This window comes from Ylistrum balloti, unplaced genomic scaffold (assembly GCF_031769215.1).
Source record: "Ylistrum balloti isolate Yb309-2 unplaced genomic scaffold, AGI_CSIRO_Ybal_v1 Utg369994, whole genome shotgun sequence".
Classification (NCBI taxonomy): Eukaryota; Metazoa; Mollusca; class Bivalvia; order Pectinida; family Pectinidae; genus Ylistrum; species Ylistrum balloti.
In genome coordinates this window covers 417,440-438,341 of record NW_026782075.1, presented here as the reverse complement: position 1 = coordinate 438,341, position 20,902 = coordinate 417,440, and the positions used below count along the sequence as shown (strand labels likewise).

The following is a 20,902-nucleotide window of genomic DNA, read 5'->3' as shown; positions in this document are numbered from 1 at the left end:
CGCTGACGGATAAGTCTCAAGAAGATGTATTAACAGCCATCAGGATCCTAGCTGTGCGTGAAGAGAATTGGTAGCTCGGGTAGCACTGAACAACATGACACAAGACCGTGAAGAAACTGTGCATTTTGGAGTCGACTAACAAGCAGGTGTGTGCAAGTTTTTAATACCATGCCCCAGCTGCGACAACGAAGTCAACTATACTGACGCAATCTTACGTGATGTGCTTATTCGTGGACTCAACGACTCTGAGATTCAACTTGAAAAAGAAATCAAAACATGACACTTGAACAAACATTTCAATTCACAGAATAACATCTAAACTACTTGTTTCTCAAGGAGCAGAGCATAGCAGTTCATATCGCCGCAATAAGAGTGCCGCTCGTATAGTGACTAAGAAAACTGAAAAACAAGAGACACTGTGCACCTATTGTGGAAATAAAGGTCATGGTGCCAAAGCAACGCCACAAACTCGCAAAAAAGAGTCATGACAATAACTATGGCATAAATGTTGTTCAATTTGATCATCATCTTTACAATCAGCTATCAGACACTTGGATTCGCCAGTCGTCACAATCTCATCCTTTTATGCATGTGACTGCTCGTGTTGACCCTAAAGACTATGACCACTTCGGCATTGACCCCAAGGTCATACCGAAACCAAAGACAGCTACCGTCACCGCCATGGCTGACACAGGTTGCCAAAGCTGCCTAGCCGGCATTAAGGTGCTACATCGGCTTGGCACGAGAGATGATCCCAGTGACTATGAAGATGCATGCTGCTAACAACGCCAGCATTCCTCTCACGATGGAAAGGACTGAAACTTAGAAACCACAAATTGTGTACGTTAAATAACTCTGGAAAAGTGTTTCTTAACTTGCATCACTTGGCATGATAACAGCTTTCTTTGGTGTAGCACGTAACATCAACAACGAAGAGACCATCACAAGATCAGCTGGTACACCACGGTTCACAATTGCATCTTCTGTGGATTCTACAACCACATTACGTATAGACAGTGACGACTGCAAGTGTCCTAAACGCGAAACACCACTGCCTGCACCATCGGTTCTGCCGTTCCCAGCAACTGAAACGAACCGGGAGAAACTGCAACAGTACTTACTAGACTGGTACAAATCCAGCACCTTCAATACATGTCAGCACCAACCACTTCCGCACATGTCAGGCCAACCGATGCGGCTCATGGTGGACCCTGACGCCACACCTGTTGCCCATCATACACCAGTCCCAGTACCATTACACTGGCATGATGAAGTGAAGGCAGGCTTAGATCAAGATGTTCGACTCGGTGTTATTGAGCCTGTTCCGGTCGGGGAACCAGTTACATGGTGTCATCGTATGGTCGTCTGTGCAAAGAAGAATGGCAAACCGCGACGGACAGTAGACTTTCAGGCACTAAATTTTCATGCAGTGAGGGAAACCCACCACACACAATCCCCATTTCATCAAGCTCGCTCTGTTCCACGTCACACTAAGAAGACTGTCTTCGATGCCTGGAATGGGTACCATAGTGTGCCTATTCGTGAAAAGGACAAGCACTTGACCACCTTCATCACACCATGGGGCAGATACAGATATAAGACAGCGCCTCAAGGACACATAGCCTCCGGAGATGGATATGCACGCCGCTTTGACGAAATTGTATCTGACATTCCTGACAAAACAAAGTGTATAGATGATGCTCTTCTTTGGTCGGACAGTATCCAGCAAAGTTTCTTTCAATCGTGCAATTGATGCTTTAGAAAAAGCGAGATACTTTGTTCTCGGATGTGACAAGCTAATCATCGCTGTGGATCACAAGCCCTTAATCAAACTTTTTGGTGACAGATCACTAGAAGATATTCCTAATTCTGGACTTCCCTTAACCTAAGAGAAAACTGATATGTTACAAATTCACAATGTTACACGTGCCCGGCGCCAAATATCGAGCTGCTCATACCGTTTCTCCATTTTGCTGGGAAACCTGATAGCATGGTTTTTTTCGATGATAAAAGCTTCTGTATCAGTGAAATAGAACACGGCGTCCAGATATTTGACCAAACACATAATCATGAAATGCCACAGATGATACAAAGAAATCCCATTGAAAATTGGCTTTTTTCAAAAACATTGCAATTGCTCATCAACTGTGCCATTCTGTGTATAACCTTGGAAAATAACTCTTGTTGGGACAACAAGCGCCACCGAGTACATGTTCCAGCTCGTACAGATGATTGCGGTTGCATGCTTTAGAAAAAGCGAGATACTTTGTTCCCGGATGAAAGCATCATCGCTGTAGATCACAAGCCCTCTCAAACTTTTTGGTGACAGATCACTAGATATATAATTCAGAATAGTGAACCACCTTCATTGAGAACAGATGTGCTGACAATGTTACACGTGCCCGCCCACCAAGGCACTTCATCTCATCACCCAGTCAAACCTGATAGCATGGTTTTAATCGATGATGTGTTCTGTTCCTGCAACAAGAATGAGGCGCCACATCACCAAACACATAATCATGAAATCGCAGATGATACACTGGAAATCCCATTGAAAAGTGCCCCATCCCTACCGACAGCATTGTCATCAGTCACCTCACTTCAGTGTATAACCTTGGATATAAGGACTCCATTTGTCAGTGTGTTTGAAAGTGGCATCCCAGACTTTTTCCAGTTCCGTACAAACTATCGCGGAGTCATCATATATAAGGACAGAATAGTGATACCACCTTCATTGAGAACAGACGTGCTGAAAGGCTACACTCAGCCCACCAAGGCACTTCATCCATGATGTCAAGAGCAGAAACATCTGTGTTGATTGGCCCGGCATACGCACACATCACATTTGGAATACCCATGAACCATCTTCTGAAATGCCCCATCCCAACCCAGCGCCAACCAGAGATTTCCAAAAACATGGGGCGTGCACCCCTTTCTATCCTTTTCAGTGTGTTTGTAGAGCAGAAGTTTTTTTGGCGTGAAGACTGTGAAGCGCATGATCACAAACAACACTGGTCCAATGGTGAATGGTGAAAAACCGGAACTGTTATAGAGGTTCACCAATATGACCAATACGTCGTACGTATCGACGGGTCGGGCAGAATCACGCTTCGCAATCGAAAGTTTCTGCGCAAGTATACACCTGTGTATTCTCCCCCTGAAAAGCAATCCATAGAGCAGGACTTGAAACATTACTTCAAAAGGGACATTCCAAACTCTACACCACCGACGAGCGGAACTCCAGTGGTCCCGGCAAATCCTTTGAAGCCCAGTCTGGACATCAATCAAGGGATAAGTAAGCGTGCACCAGCTTCACAAGATCTGAGTAACAGTCCACCTCCTGTGCAGGATAGGACGTCTCATACAGTCCAATCTAAACCGCAAACACCCTTGGAATTGGACGGATCCCCACAAATGGTTAATCCGTCTCCCTCTCCTGCATCGCCCAAGCTAACCCGTCACCACATCCTCCAACTACCTCACCTGCAACACCAGTCACACCCAGGAGGATCGTGACAAACAGACCAGAGCAACTATCCGTTGACCTTACCCCAAGACGTCCTAATCGACAACGATAGAGCCAAAATGGCTTAGTGATTATGAGCATTAAATAGGGCAGAATAATCCCCGAACTGGAGGGTAGTCTGCCCAATGACAGTTCTACTTTTTTAATTAATGTACAAATAGTACATTATCATTTTAATTTCATTTTCTTTGTATGTTACATTTACTGTTAATTGATACATAATTTGATCTCACAATGTAATAACAGTGTTGAGGCATATCACATTTTTAGTGACAATGAACAGTAATAGACTTATTCCATCCATATTTCCCACACAAGGACAAAAACATTAAATCAGTCATTCAAAATACTTATAAATGACTCGGGGAGGGATAGAGGATTATGTATTTACTTGTTAGTCTATTACTTATGTCTTACCAACAGATAGTTAATTTTATTTACAATGTTACTTTTTGTATGTTTCAGACCTCCATCATTTTGGATAATAAAGTTATCTGAAAATAGTATCGGCCTACTTATCTATATTTAAAGTCTTTATACGGTTGAACCGTTTTCAGATACTTTTTGTCATTTTTCATGGCTACTATCAATGCAAGTCGATCTCGTCACAAGTCACTTGTTCCAATCCCTTGGATCATTTAAGTCCCAAGTTGGTGCTCTTTTGAAATGGCTGCCAGGTAGCCATCTTTGATTTTGATTATGAATTTTTATTATTGCTATTTCTAGAGAGGGACTGACTGGAGGATTAGTCTAAAAGTGCATATATACAGCAGGACCCCTCTGCCCGTAGTCCAAGAGAAAAAATCAGACTTGTAAAGAACAAATGAAGATAAAATACTTGTGAACATGAACAACCCTTTTGGGTATCTTGTTTGTATACTTCTCACATGATCTTTATGGAAAGCCAAGAGGACGACATTCTAACGGTTCCAATATTTTACCGACATTACTTAATCTTTGGCATTTCTTCTGTTGTCAGCACTTCAATCCGTTTCACAAGTTCCATTTAGAGTCTGACATAAATATCTTAAAAAAGAAAACAAAAAGAATTCTGCACTGTAGAGAATATATATTTCTCAAATTCTGATTGTACATTTACGTTCTATATAATTAATGCTAATCATGATCTTTACTACAAAGTAAAACAACGTAATGAAGTTTATCACACCGACAACCCTGTTTATACCGCTGCTGAGCAACCACCGTGTTTCATTATTTAATACACCGATCGTAATAATAAATCTAATTCCACTACGAAAAGTTTACCATACTTATCCAAAGCTTTTATCTTGTAAATAGTAAACCTTATTAAAACGCCTAGGCGTAAAGTCAACTTCGTAATGGGAAGTAGGAAACATATCATAAAAACGAAACGTATTACCAAGCTCCGGAAAAAGTGACGTCACAAAAGGTGTTCATAAACTTTTAACAGTTTTAGACAATATCATTTAGCTTATGGAATAGAGAAATATTTTGCATTGATTCTGATTAGAAATATTAGATCTTTAAAAATGTGTCATAATATTGTCACGTCAAAGAGTCACAAACTGTGTCACTTTAAAATATATTGACAATTAGGTCATCATGCACAATGGTATGAATTAAAAATCAAATTACTATTTCATGTATCTTACAAATTTTGAATGCCACAGTAACTAGGAGTCAGTCTAAACGATGCAACACAAGTGATGATTAAAATTTGGAGATAACATGTTCTGAAAATGCTAGAATCCGTGGATAAGACTCTCTGTTTCCATGGTAAGGAAAGAAAGAACGAGACTGCAAAACTCATCCATAGCAGAAAGCCCACCTAGAGCACTGAATCGATGTGTTTAGGAGATGTATTACAGAAACGGGTAGTTTTCAACCCAAAAGGTGACATGTCACATTTATTCATTAAGGAACAAAGAATATCTTCTATACAACAAAACTGCAATTCTAAAGCTTGAAATTATACACGGATACCCAGAACATACCAGACCAATATAGGGAACTGAGGTTTCTATGGAATAAGTGCCTTTCTCTCTCAGTTAAAACAAGAGCACTGACAACAAAACCTTATAACACACTCATGACAACTACATATCAATTTTTCAAATCACATAAAAAAACCACCAATATCTTCCCAAAATTTCAATACAGATCCCTGAGATGTTTGATTTAGGGAGTTCGTTCTCCTTAGAAAACATTTAATTTCTTCCTTTTGAAAAATAAAACCATTCAATATCTATATAAAACAAGAAGCCCACGGACCTTTATGGTCGTCTGACTATAAAAGCATGATTCGTTGGTAACAACAGTCGTCCCAGTGGAAACAATTATTAAATCATAAAAACAGGAATATTTTAGCCCAGTAAAGGCACATTCTTATTTCAGTTTCTTGACATTCCCACCAGTAAAACAAGAGAAGATGTTTAAAACGTGTTTTTTTTAAAAGACAGATCACATGGCAGCCATATTTGTTTTGAACTGATCCAAAAATTAACAGCATATAGTAAGCACCATCTGAGGATCACTTCGACCAAGTTTCAGCTACATCCGACAGGTGAATTACGAGAAGCTGTTAAAAATAGATATTGTTCCCGGGAAACCAGATTGCGCAGTCATGTTACAAAATGACTGCCATGTCTGTCATATTGATCTTTGGAAGAAGGGGAAAAACCTAACTAAAATAAAAAAAAATTAAAAAATATCCCCCAAATTTGAGGACTTTATCCCTTAATATTTTGATTAATTTTCATCTCAACAGCACAAGTCGAAAATGTATTTCTTTGTTCAAGATGGCTACTAATTTTTAGCTCAATTGGCACCAAGGTATTCTCCTAGTCTCTCGTGCATTATTATGGCGAATGTCTTTATGCGAAATATTTCTTGAAAGGAGTTACACATACAAAATAACAATATCATAGAAATCAAATATATTCAATCTTGATTTGTTAAATCTGCGTCACAGAAAAAAATCCTTCGTTGTTAATTTTATCTACTACCAAACCATGCATCGTAATCTACAAACCAGGTAAAATTGCCCAATACTGGTTTTATTCCAAGTATCGGATACTCTGAGGCAGTTTTCTTATCATCTTGAAGTGCCATCAATATGTCATGTTTTTTATTACCGGTCACTAGAGCTAATACTTGTCTCCCCTTATTAAGTAACTGTAATGTCATAGTCATTCTTGATTTTTTTGTTTCCATGGAAATAAGTGATGAGTTTTCATGTGATCTGTTTGGGAAAAGTGAAGCAGTGTGTCCATCAGAGCCTAATCCAAGAACGATTACATCAATCTTTAGATCAGGGATGTAATGTTGGATATCTTCTTCATAAACACGGCTACCTCTATCATCAGGACTGCACACACGACCTGCGACCTCTACTGGCATAGGATGGATGTGTAGGTAAGGAATGGGGATATGTTTGATTAGATTATCAAGCAGTGATTTAAAATTTGATTCATCAAGTTGACGAGAGAAACATCTTTCATCGACTTGCCAAATATGGATAAATTCCCAAGGAACAGGCGGTTGTCTATCAGCTAAAACTTGAAATAATTTTATAGGAGTTTTTCCACCTGAAAACGCAATGTTGACATAATCCCTAACCTTCAAGCTTTCATTAACAGCATTGACTATAACTTCAGCAACAGCATGAACGAGTGAATCCTCTGTAGATTTAACCACTATTGGATGACCAAGGTAGTTAGCAGGTAGAGATGTAAAGTGCTGACCAAAGGTTTCATCCACAATTATATTTTCCTCATCAGAAAATATATATTGCAGACCGTCTGAGGTCAGTTTAAAGTTGAGTGACCGATCCTCATTGCGTTGATACAAACGTGGTGTGATGCTGTGTTGGTCATTCAGTACTGGTGACCAAAGTCGCCACAGACTTAAAAGCCGTTCTTTAGCCACAAAATTCTCCCGCCTCCCAATGAACATATCCTCCACCACTGACACATAAGCAGGTTGGTTATCCTTCGGAACCAGGAAGGTGAAATCATTTAAATTTTGACCATACATTGCAATATCATCCGCAGTTATAGGCAGGTCCTTCAGAGACGAGGGCACAACCGGGTTAAAGAGATCCTTGGAAACCAATATACCTGCTGATGGTAAGTTACCATGACCAATTTGGAAAATGATTTGTTTTTGTCCTTTCCAGTGACTGCCATTATGATGTTGACATCCAGCTATACAGAAATCATTTTCTTTGAAAACTATTCGAATAAAGCTTGAACGTTCATCTAGATATTTTCCAGAAACCAAAAGGAAGGGGACATCACTCCAGCGTCGGTTCCTTATCTCAACACGGGCAGCGCCAAAGGTAGGTGTGAATTTGGACATTGTCACATTATCTTTTTCTGTCTGTGCCTGCATCATATAGTCATCATATTGGCCAGTCAAAAGATACTTCCTGTTTACAGGGCGTATCTGTGACAGCAATCGTAACCTAGATTTATCAATCTGCTGTGTGTTCGTAATTTCCACTGGTAGCTCCATAGCAACAAGAGCAAGTAATTCCATCAAATGGTTTTGCATGACATCCCTAATTATTCCGTATAGAAGATCATAGATAGTCAATTTTACTAATTAAGGAGTGTGATTATCTACTGCGAATGAAGGAGTGTGATTATCTACTGAGAATGAAGGAGTGTGATTATCTATTGGGAATGAAGGAGTGTGATTATCTATTGGGAATTAAGGAGTGTGATTATCTACTGGGAATTAAGGAGTGTGATTATCTATTGGGAATGAAGGAGTGTGATTATCTATTGGGAATTAAGGAGTGTGATTATCTACTGGGAATTAAGGAGTGTGATTATCTACTGGGAATTAAGGAGTGTGATTATCTACTGCGAATGAAGGAGTGTGATTATCTACTGCGAATGAAGGAGTGTGATTATCTACTGAGAATGAAGGAGTGTGATTATCTACTGGAAATTAAGGAGTGTGATTATCTACTGAGAATGAAGGAGTGTGATTATCTACTGCGAATGAAGGAGTGTGATTATCTACTGGGAATGAAGGAGTGTGATTATCTACTGCGAATGAAGGAGTGTGATTATCTACTGCGAATGAAGGAGTGTGATTATCTACTGCGAATGAAGGAGTGTGATTATCTACTGCGAATGAAGGAGTGTGATTATCTACTGGAAATTAAGGAGTGTGATTATCTACTGAGAATGAAGGAGTGTGATTATCTACTGGAAATTAAGGAGTGTGATTATCTACTGAGAATGAAGGAGTGTGATTATCTACTGGGAATGAAGGAGTGTGATTATCTACTGCGAATGAAGGAGTGTGATTATCTACTGCGAATGAAGGAGTGTGATTATCTACTGGGAATTAAGGAGTGTGATTATCTACTTGGAATTAAGGAGTGTGATTATCTACTGGGAATTAAAGAGTGTCATTATCTACTGCGAATGAAGGAGTGTGATTATCTACTGGGAATTAAAGAGTGTGATTATCTACTGGGAATTAAGGAGTGTGATTATCTACTTGGAATTAAGGAGTGTGATTATCTACTGGGAATGAAGGAGTGTGATTATCTACTGGGAATTAAGGAGTGTGATTATCTACTGGGAATGAAGGAGTGTGATTATCTACTGGGAATTAAGGAGTGTGATTATCTACTGGAAATTAAGGAGTGTGATTATCTACTGAGAATGAAGGAGTGTGATTATCTACTGGGAATGAAGGAGTGTGATTATCTACTGGGAATGAAGGAGTGTGATTATCTACTGCGAATGAAGGAGTGTGATTATCTACTGAGAATGAAGGAGTGTGATTATCTATTGGGAATGAAGGAGTGTGATTATCTATTGGGAATTAAGGAGTGTGATTATCTACTGGGAATTAAGGAGTGTGATTATCTACTTGGAATTAAGGAGTGAGATTATCTACTGGGAATGAAGGAGTGTGATTATCTACTGGGAATTAAGGAGTGTGATTATCTACTGGGAATGAAGGAGTGTAATTATCTACTGGGAATTAAGGAGTGTGATTATCTACTGCGAATGAAGGAGTGTGATTATCTACTGAGAATGAAGGAGTGTGATTATCTACTGGGAATGAAGGAGTGTGATTATCTACTGGGAATGAAGGAGTGTGATTATCTACTGAGAATGAAGGAGTGTGATTATCTACTGGGAATTAAGGAGTGTGATTATCTACTGCGAATGAAGGAGTGTGATTATCTACTGCGAATGAAGGAGTGTGATTATCTACTGGAAATGAAGGAGTGTGATTATCTACTGAGAATGAAGGAGTGTGATTATCTACTGCGAATGAAGGAGTGTGATTATCTACTGGGAATGAAGGAGTGTGATTATCTACTGCGAATGAAGGAGTGTGATTATCTACTGCGAATGAAGGAGTGTGATTATCTACTGGAAATTAAGGAGTGTGATTATCTACTGAAGTGAAGGAGTGTGATTATCTATCTATTATCTGGAATGAAGGAAGGAGTGTGATTATCTACTGGAATGAAGGAGTGTGATTATCTACTGGAGAATGTGTGATTATCTACTGGGAATGAAGGAGTGTGATTATCTACTGGGAAATTAAGGAGTGTGATTATCTACTGAGAATGAAGGAGTGTGATTATCTACTGGGAATGAAGGAGTGTGATTATCTACTGGGAATGAAGGAGTGTGATTATCTACTGGAATGAAGGAGTGTGATTATCTACTGAGAATGAAGGAGTGTGATTATCTACTGGGAATGAAGGAGTGTGATTATCTACTGAGAATGAAGGAGTGTGATTATCTACTGGAAATTAAGGAGTGTGATTATCTACTGCGAATGAAGGAGTGTGATTATCTACTGGGAATGAAGGAGTGTGATTATCTACTGGGAATTAAGGAGTGTGATTATCTACTGAGAATGAAGGAGTGTGATTATCTACTGCGAATGAAGGAGTGTGATTATCTACTGAGAATGAAGGAGTGTGATTATCTACTGGGAATGAAGGAGTGTGATTATCTACTGGGAATGAAGGAGTGTGATTATCTACTGGGAATTAAGGAGTCTACTGGGAATGAAGGAGTGTGATTATCTACTGAGAATGAAGGAGTGTGATTATCTACTGGAATGAAGGAGTGTGATTATCTACTGAAATGAAGGAGTGTGATTATCTACTGGGAATGAAGGAGTGTGATTATCTACTGGAATGTGAATCTACTGGAGTGTGATTATCTACTGGAATGAAGGAGTGTGATTATCTACTGGAATGAAGGAGTGTGATTATCTACTGCGAATGAAGGAGTGTGATTATCTACTGGGAATGAAGGAGTGTGATTATCTACTGCGAATGAAGGAGTGTGATTATCTACTGGGAATGAAGGAGTGTGATTATCTACTGGAAATTAAGGAGTGTGATTATCTACTGAGAATGAAGGAGTGTGATTATCTACTGGGAATGAAGGAGTGTGATTATCTACTGGGAATGAAGGAGTGTGATTATCTACTGGGAATGAAGGAGTGTGATTATCTACTGGGAATGATCACGAAGGAGTGTGATTATCTACTGGAGTGTGATTATCTACTGAGAATGAAGGAGTGTGATTATCTACTGGGAATGAAGGAGTGTGATTATCTACTGGGAATGAAGGAGTATGATTATCTACTGGGAATGAAGGAGTGTGATTATCTACTGCGAATGAAGGAGTGTGATTATCTACTGCGAATGAAGGAGTGTGATTATCTACTGCGAATGAAGGAGTGTGATTATCTACTGGGAATGAAGGAGTGTGATTATCTACTGCGAATGAAGGAGTGTGATTATCTACTGGGAATTAAGGAGTGTGATTATCTACTGCAAATGAAGGAGTGTAATTATCTACTGGGAATTAAGGAGTGTGATTATCTACTGGGAATTAAGGAGTGTGATTATCTACTGCAAATGAAGGAGTGTAATTATCTACTGGGAATTAAGGAGTGTGATTATCTACTGCGAATGAAGGAGTGTGATTATCTAATGGGAATTAAGGAGTGTGATTATCTACTTGGAATGACGGAGTGTGATTATCTACCATTATGGTAAAGTGAAGTGACTTAAAAAGCCAAGGTGGATTGAATGTCCAAAAAGTGAAATGCTTCACTTAATCATGGACATGGAAAAGTGATGCTCCCTCCCTCACCCCAGACATCATTTTCATCAATATGTTGACAAGAATACAGTCAACCAAATGGGATCACAATATGACACTACGAGACTTTGTCTCAGGTGACTTAAAAAGCCAAGGTGGATTAATGTCCAAAACTACATGAGAAATACTAGCATTTTCTTTGTCGTCAGATAGTTTGATATCATACTTGACGAGGCAGAACCATTTTGAATGTTTTGCTCTGCAATGTATTCTACAATCTTATGCAATTATCTTTTTATAATCAATTAAACTATTTTTAAATACCAAAAAGGAGAATTTAAAACCCAAATTGTTCACAGAAAAGACTTTATGGAAAACCATCTTTTCAACTTCAAATTTGCTTTGTTTACATTCAAAAGAAAAATTGGCCATTCTCAATGCAATGACCAAAATGCACTGCTCTGATTTGTCAAATGTTGGTGATAATATACATTATAGGTATATAATTAAATTGGTGAATTCTGTATTTCACAGGCCAAAAAAAACTATAAAAAGCAATCATTTTATTTGTTCTATCAACCATGATTGTTTGTAAAAGTTTGGAGATTTCACCAAAAGTTTTTGAACGACAATTATGTGTTTTCATAGAAGTCATGTAATGGACTATTGTTAAATGATTTTAAACTAAATGTGTGCATTTTTTGTGGTTCTATTCATTACGGAAGTAAGTACTCACCTTGATGTGTGTACTACAGTAGGTAATCACCTTGATGTGTGTACTATAGTAGGTACTCACCTTGATATGTGTACTATAGTAGGTACTCACCTTGATATGTGTACTATAGTAGGTACTCACCTTGATGTGTGTACTACAGTAGGTACTCACCTTGATGTGTGTACTATAGTAGGTACTCACCTTGATGTGTGTACTATAGAAGGTACTCACCTTGATGTGTTCTATAGTAGGTACTCACCTTGATGTGTGTACTATAGTAGGTACTCACCTTGATGTGTGTACTACAGTAAGTACTCACCTTGATGTCTGTACTACAGTAGGTACTCACCTTGATGTGTGTACTACAGTAGATGCTCACCATGATGTGTGTACTACAGTAGGTACTCACCTTGATGTGTATACTACAGCAGGTACTCACCTTGATGTGTGTACTACAGTAGGTACTCACCTTGATGTGTGTACTACAGTAGATGCTCACCATGATGTGTGTACTATAGAAGGTACTCTCCTTGATGTGTGTACTACAGCAGGTACTCACCTTGATGTGTGTACTACGGCAGGTACTCACCTTGATGTGTGTACTATAGAAGGTACTCACCTTGATGTGTGTACTATAGTAGGTACTCACCATGATGTGTGTACTACGGCAGGTACTCACCTTGATGTGTGTACTATAGTAGGTACTCACCTTGATGTGTGTACTATAGTAGGTACTCACCTTGATGTGTGTACTATGGCAGGTACTCACCTTGATGTGTGTACTATAGTAGGTACTCACCTTGATGTGTGTACTATGGCAGGTACTCACCTTGATGTGTGTACTACAGTAGGTACTCACCTTGATGTGTGTACTACAGTAGATACTCACCTTGATGTATGCACTGTATTACGTACTCACCTTGGACACCAATGTTTTCTTTCATGACCACTTCTACTCGTGCCACATGTCCACTGGTCAACAGTGGTTCTAGAATATCTTGGTTGGCGTGTCTTAAAACAGAATCAGAGATGGACACTGGTCATATCACTATGAAATGACATGTCTGATGTTGTTCTCTCTAGTATACACAATATAAATCTATAGATGATAAAGTATACAAGATTTCCTCACAGACAAGATCAGAGAATATTGAAGCCAAAATAAATATTTACTGGAAAGATTAAAATTTCAGTTTAATGTCAAACATAGGGTTTTTCCATCAAATTTCAGTTACATCATTTCTTTATTGTTGTATCAGGTTTACATTTCGGCAGTGTACATCTGTCAATCTAAGTTAAAATTGATAAATTTTTCCAATTTGAATTACATAACCGTGTAGATATATTCCTTTTCCACAAATTTTTTGGAAGTCCCTTCTTCTAGATATTCACATGTGCCACATTGTAGATCTTTTTACTTTGAAACTTTGCATAATAATCATGTAGATCTTTTTAAAATGTCATTTACTATTGATTTTCAAATATACTTTTCATAACTTCATCTTCTTTCAGTAAAATGTTCAAGTGATTCACTGTTTGGCTGATATTCCAATTTCTCAAATTATAGGTTGTAATTATTGATAATTCTGGTTGATTTTTATTCTCAAGATAAAAGTGAATTAAATAAATCTTCTGTTTACTGACAATGCCTTTTTATGCCATTGTCTGTTATTAATTCTTGGTAGTGTTGACATGAGATAAGTTAGGATAAGATATACAATTGAAGCTGACTATAAACAACCCTATTCAATGTCAACTTATTGTCAAGATTTGTCTGATGAAGGTGACCATGTAGTCATCAAAACATGACACTCTAATCTTTTACTGGTTGTGTTATAAGAACTTCTATTCTATAAATATGTATCAGTAACATATCTGATGTCAGATCAATAAAGATACAATACAGACAAATATACTGGTATCAGAACCATAAACATCTCTGGTGTGTATTATCTACCCCTGGTGTGTAGTATCTACTCCTGGTGTGTAGTATCTACCCCTGGTGTGTAGTATCTACCCCTGGTGTGTATTATCTACCCCTGGTGTGTAGTATCTACCCCTGGTGTGTATTATCTACCCCTGGCGTGTAGTATCTACCCCTGGCGTGTAGTATCTACCCCTGGTGTGTAGTATCTACCCCTGGTGTGTATTATCTACCCCTGGTGTGTAGTATCTACCCTGGAGTGTATTATCTACCCCTGGTGTGTAGTATCTACCCCTGGTGTGTAGTATTTACCCCTGGTGTGTAGTATTTATCTCTGGTGTGTAGAATCTACCCCAGGTGTGTATTATCTACCCCTGGTGTGTAGTATCTACCCCTGGCATGTATTATCTACCCCTGGTGTGTAGTATCTACCCTGGTGTGTATTATCTACCCCTGGTGTGTAGTATCTACCCCTGGCGTATCTACCCCTGGTGTGTAGTATTATCTACCCCTGGTGTGTAGTATCTGTCCCTGGTGTGTAGTATTTATCTCTGGTGTGTAGTATCTACCCTGGTGTTTATTATCTACCCCTGGTGTGTATTATCTACCCCTGGTGTGTAGTATCTGTCCCTGGTGTGTAGTATTTATCTCTGGTGTGTAGTATCTACCCCTGGCGTGTATTATCTACCCCTGGTGTGTAGTATCTACCCTGGTGTGTATTATATACCCTTGGCGTGTATTATTTACCCCTGGTGTGTAGTATCTACCCTGGTGTGTATTATATACCCCTGGTGTGTATTATCTACCCCTGGTGTGTAGAATTATCTACCCCTGGTGTGTATTATATACCCTTGGCGTGTATTATTTACCCCTGGTGTGTATTATCTACCCCTGGTGTGTATTATATACCCCTGGTGTGTAGTATCTACCCCTGGCTTGTATTATCTACCCCTGGTGTATATTATCTACCCCTGGTGTGTATTATCTACCCCTGGTGTGTAGTATCTACTCCTGGTGTGTATTATTTACCCCTGGTGTGTAGTATTTATCTCTGGTGTGTAGTATTTATCTCTGGTGTGTAGAATCTACCCCAGGTGTGTATTATCTACCCCTGGTGTGTAGTATCTACCCCTGGCATGTATTATCTACCCCTGGTGTGTAGTATCTACCCTGGTGTGTATTATCTACCCCTGGTGTGTAGTATCTACCCCTGGCGTATCTACCCCTGGTGTGTAGTATTATCTACCCCTGGTGTGTAGTATCTGTCCCTGGTGTGTAGTATTTATCTCTGGTGTGTAGTATCTACCCTGGTGTTTATTATCTACCCCTGGTGTGTATTATCTACCCCTGGTGTGTAGTATCTGTCCCTGGTGTGTAGTATTTATCTCTGGTGTGTAGTATCTACCCCTGGCGTGTATTATCTACCCCTGGTGTGTAGTATCTACCCTGGTGTGTATTATATACCCTTGGCGTGTATTATTTACCCCTGGTGTGTAGTATCTACCCTGGTGTGTATTATATACCCCTGGTGTGTATTATCTACCCCTGGTGTGTAGAATTATCTACCCCTGGTGTGTATTATATACCCTTGGCGTGTATTATTTACCCCTGGTGTGTATTATCTACCCCTGGTGTGTATTATATACCCCTGGTGTGGTAGTATCTACCCCTGGCTTGTATTATCTACCCCTGGTGTATATTATCTACCCCTGGTGTGTATTATCTACCCCTGGTGTGTAGTATCTACTCCTGGTGTGTATTATTTACCCCTGGTGTGTAGTATTTATCTCTGGTGTGTAGTATTTATCTCTGTTGTGTAGTATCTACCCCTGGCGTGTATTATCTACCCCTGGTGTGTATTATTTACCCCTGGTGTGTAGTATTTATCTCTGGTGTGTAGTATTTATCTCTGTTGTGTAGTATCTACCCCTGGCGTGTATTATCTACCCCTGGTGTGTATTATTTACCCCTGGTGTGTAGTATTTATCTCTGGTGTGTAGTATTTACCTCTGGTGTGTAGTATCTACCCCTGGTGTGTATTATCTACCCATGGTGTGTAGTATCTACCCCTGGTGTGTAGTATCTACCCTGGTGTGTAGTATTTATCTCTTGTGTGTAGTATTTATCTCTGTTGTGTAGTATCTACCCCTGGCGTGTATTATCTACCCCTGGTGTGTATTATTTACCCCTGGTGTATAGTATTTATCTCTGGTGTGTAGTATTTACCTCTGGTGTGTAGTATCTACCCCTGGCGTGTATTATCTACCCCTGGTGTGTATTATTTACCCCTGGTGTGTAGTATTTATCTCTGGTGTGTAGTATTTACCTCTGGTGTGTAGTATCTACCCCTGGCGTGTATTATTTACCCCTGGTGTGTAGTATTTATCTCTGGTGTGTAGTATTTACCTCTGGTGTGTAGTATCTACCCCTGGTGTGTGGTGTGTAGTATTTATCTCTGGTGTGTAGTATTTACCTCTGGTGTGTAGTATCTACCCCTGGTGTGTATTATCTACCCATGGTGTGTAGTATCTACCCCTGGTGTGTAGTATCTACCCTGGTGTGTAGTATCTACCCCTGGTGTGTATTATCTACCCCTGGTGTGTATTATCTACCCCTGGTGTGTAGTATTTATCTCTGGTGTGTAGTATTTATCTCTGGCGTGTAGTATCTATCCCTGGCGTGTATTATCTACCCCTGGTGTGTAGTATCTACCCTGGTGTGTATTATATACACCTGGCATGTATTATTTACCCCTGGTGTGTAGTATTTATCTCTGGTGTGTAGAATCTACCCCAGGTGTGTATTATCTACCCCTGGTGTGTAGTATCTACCCCTGGCATGTATTATCTACCCCTGGTGTGTAGTATCTACCCTGGTGTGTATTATCTACCCCTGGTGTGTAGTATCTACCCCTGGCGTATCTACCCCTGGTGTGTAGTATTATCTACCCCTGGTGTGTAGTATCTGTCCCTGGTGTGTAGTATTTATCTCTGGTGTGTAGTATCTACCCTGGTGTTTATTATCTACCCCTGGTGTGTATTATCTACCCCTGGTGTGTAGTATCTGTCCCTGGTGTGTAGTATTTATCTCTGGTGTGTAGTATCTACCCCTGGCGTGTATTATCTACCCCTGGTGTGTAGTATCTACCCTGGTGTGTATTATATACCCTTGGCGTGTATTATTTACCCCTGGTGTGTAGTATCTACCCTGGTGTGTATTATATACCCCTGGTGTGTATTATCTACCCCTGGTGTGTATTATATACCCCTGGTGTGTAGTATCTACCCCTGGCTTGTATTATCTACCCCTGGTGTGTAGTATCTACCCTGGTGTGTATTATCTACCCCTGGTGTGTAGTATCTACTCCTGGTGTGTAGTATTTATCTCTGGTGTGTAGTATTTATCTCTGTTGTGTAGTATCTACCCCTGGCGTGTATTATCTACCCCTGGTGTGTATTATTTACCCCTGGTGTGTAGTATTTATCTCTGGTGTGTAGTATTTATCTCTGTTGTGTAGTATCTACCCCTGGCGTGTATTATCTACCCCTGGTGTGTATTATTTACCCCTGGTGTGTAGTATTTATCTCTGGTGTGTAGTATTTACCTCTGGTGTGTAGTATCTACCCCTGGTGTGTATTGTCTACCCATGGTGTGTATTATCTACCCCTGGTGTGTAGTATTTATCTCTGGTGTGTAGTATTTATCTCTGTTGTGTAGTATCTACCCCTGGCGTGTATTATCTACCCTTGGTGTGTATTATTTACCCCTGGTGTGTAGTATTTATCTCTGGTGTGTAGTATTTACCTCTGGTGTGTAGTATCTACCCCTGGTGTGTAGTATCTACCCCTGGTGTGTATTATCTATCCTTGGTGTGTATTACATATTTCTGATGTGTGTTATTAACTACTGGTTCGTACCATTTATCCAATGAAGTGTGTTATGTATGCCGATGTTTACCCAATGTTTACCCAATCTCGTCCTGAAACAATTGAAATAACATTATAATGAACTAAACTTTCAGCTTTAAAATGAAATATGCCATTTCCGTCTTACCTGAATGGAAGTATTTGTTTCACAACAGACTTCCCTAGATAATGGTCGACTCTGTATATCTCTTCTTCCTTGTAGTATTTAGCAATCTGTTCTGCCATCTTTACAGCGGAGTTGTGGTCGCTCCCAAATGGCTTCTCCAGGACAAGCCGATTCCAAGACGTTGATGATCTGCTATAGCAACACTTCCATACCTTTTCTGACATAGACCCATAAGCACTAGGTGGAATAGCCATGTACATAATTCGACCCCTCTTTACACCTTCGTTGCTTCCTTCGATGTCAAGAAGAAGTCCAAGGTTTTCAAAATCTAAGTCAGTCTGAAGAGGGAAATATCTAACAGCTTTTGAGAAACTTATTTTTGCTTTTTCACATTCATCACTACGTGATTTGAAATCGCAATTGACATGTTTTTGTAAAATATTGTCCATTAAACTTGTGCCCTCTTCAAAGTTTGAACGTCCACACCCGAAGAATTTAAACGCGACATTCTCACTGGCATGATTAAAATAGAGCTGAAACATACTTTGCCATAAATACTTCTTGGCCAAATCTCCTGTTGCTCCAATCAGTACAAAATCTGTGTGTGTCCTCTCAACTTCCGAGCAGTGTATAAAAGGGGTACTTATTACAAAGCCTAGGATAAAACAAGAGATGATCCAAACTTCCATTTTGGTATTGGTTGCCAAGGTTACTACAATGTAGATATAAAATATATAACTGCCAATCATCACATTGAGACTGAAAGATATTACATAATAGTAAAAGATTTGTGTAGGTTGAATTTAGTTAGCGATCTGATGAAAGAACCACTATTTTGTCTTTTAATGCTGATTTTGTTCAGAGGAAAAGTGCTATCAGCACATATAGTGAATAGACATTGGTTATAAGATCAATATTTTGCCCACGGTTTTTATATTTTTGGACTATATTTTTCCATAAGGACCTGTGAGCTTTATCTGTTTATGCAAAATTTCAGGAAACTAAAAAATTGTGTTGAACTGTGACAGTGTCCATGGAATTAATTTTGTCCATGCATTTTTCATAGAAAATACCCATTTTTTCCATGGAAATTAGTTTTTTCCATGGAAAATGTAAAGCCGGAATATTGCTTTAATTAAGGACAAACAAATGTAGAGAGGATTGCACCTGGTAAGCAGAACATAAATGTATAGTTTTATGAAACTCTCTTCAGGTCTGTCCAACTTACTAACAATTACATTTCCTGTGATCATACTGTATCCTACCTGTGGTAAGGCAGCTATACACAGCTAAAGATCATCTGTTGGTTTTCTGCATGTGAATACATGTAAAAGCTGTGTCGCTTAACCCACATTCCCTGTATAAAAATGTAAACAAAGCATGGGTTTAATGTAAAGATAACCATCCATCCACATGACTAAATAAAGTGTCCTTAAAGGGGCACAACTCTGCACCTATGTATGGATCTCTGAAACCTAACCTATAACTCATTAAAATCAAGTTTGACCATAGAACACAGAAAGCTCTAAAATAAAAAAATTGTACTTAATTTCTTCATGACAATAAATATCAACCAAATTATCAATGTCACCACATACATTGTAACACAAACACACGAAACCAACATCACAATAAATGTCAACCAAATTATCAATGTCACCACATACATTGTAACACAAACACACGAAACCAACATCACAATAAAAGTACATTGTCATGCAATGCAAAACAGCAAAATGTTTCTGCCATCTAATATCAAACATCAACTTTCGCATGTAAAAAATCTATTCTCTCACCAGGCCATTCAATTGTATTTGATAACAACTAGTTGTTCAATTTACGTTCTAAATCAGGGCAATCCGTAACATAATGGGTCGGGTGTATGGGAGGGGACAATCAATGTATGATACATATGTACATGCATACATGTTGAGCACTAGCCAGCTGTTGAAGGATTACTCTATATGTCATCTGAGGTCACTCTTCCTATACCATTATCACTTGTCAGATTAAGCTGTTGTATGTTTTCACTTCACAATGTACAATATATACTGAAAACATAAAATTCCAGCATCCAGTTTAATCAAACAATTAGTGTTTGCCTGTTTTGTGAAAGGGACAAACAATATTTTTTATTAAGTGCCAGGTGAATTTTGCAGCTTTCGCTTTCCACAACTAAGTCAGTACAATAACCAGTTAAGTATTTATCTTTAACAAATCTGAGCAAAAGCTGCAAGATTTAAAAAAAAAAATGGGTATACAAAATTTGTTGTTTAAGCTTCAATGTACAATCTAATTTATCAATCCAATATTAACACATTCAAAAATTATTGTTACGTCTTAAGCCAGTTGTATGATGGATGTATTTCACGTACATGCACGTGCCTGTGGTGAAAATGACTTCTAACATAAAGTCTCAACAGCCAGGTGTCAATATATATTACTGAAACGCTGCGCTTTTTTCGTGTCTTTTTTGTCTCAAATTACCTTCAGCAAGTCTATGCAGCTGTCTAACGCGAATGAGTCAGATTGAAAACGAAAGTAGATCATGATCACCTTTTCGCTTGAGCCAGTACTGGAGTATCAGACTACTAGTATGTATATATCTCTAACAA

General features: G+C 39.0%; 1 protein-coding gene across 1 annotated transcript; it reads right to left on the bottom strand.

Annotated features, from left to right (window-relative positions):
• Positions 1–4,586: 4,586 nt before the first annotated feature.
• LOC132548004 (GDH/6PGL endoplasmic bifunctional protein-like) lies at positions 4,587–20,752 on the bottom strand. Its single transcript, XM_060211818.1, has 5 exons — positions 20,663–20,752; positions 19,553–19,644; positions 18,309–18,999; positions 13,251–13,342; positions 4,587–8,109 (listed from the first exon to the last, which is right to left on the bottom strand). The coding sequence occupies exons 3-5, from the start codon at positions 18,974–18,976 to the stop codon at positions 6,503–6,505; spliced, it is 2,367 nt and encodes a 788-aa protein (XP_060067801.1). The 5' UTR covers positions 18,977–18,999; positions 19,553–19,644; positions 20,663–20,752; the 3' UTR covers positions 4,587–6,502.
• Positions 20,753–20,902: the final 150 nt, after the last annotated feature.

Coding starts and splice junctions, on each gene's coding strand:
- LOC132548004 (XM_060211818.1), bottom strand. CDS start 18,976: ATGGAAGTTTGGATCATCTCTTGTTTTATCCTAGGCTTTGTAATAAGT. Junction 13,343..18,308: donor AAACAAATACTTCCATTCAG/GTAAGACGGAAA, acceptor TTCTGTTTTAAG/ACACGCCAACCAAGATATTC. Junction 8,110..13,250: donor AGAAAACATTGGTGTCCAAG/GTGAGTACGTAA, acceptor CTCCTTAATTAG/TAAAATTGACTATCTATGAT.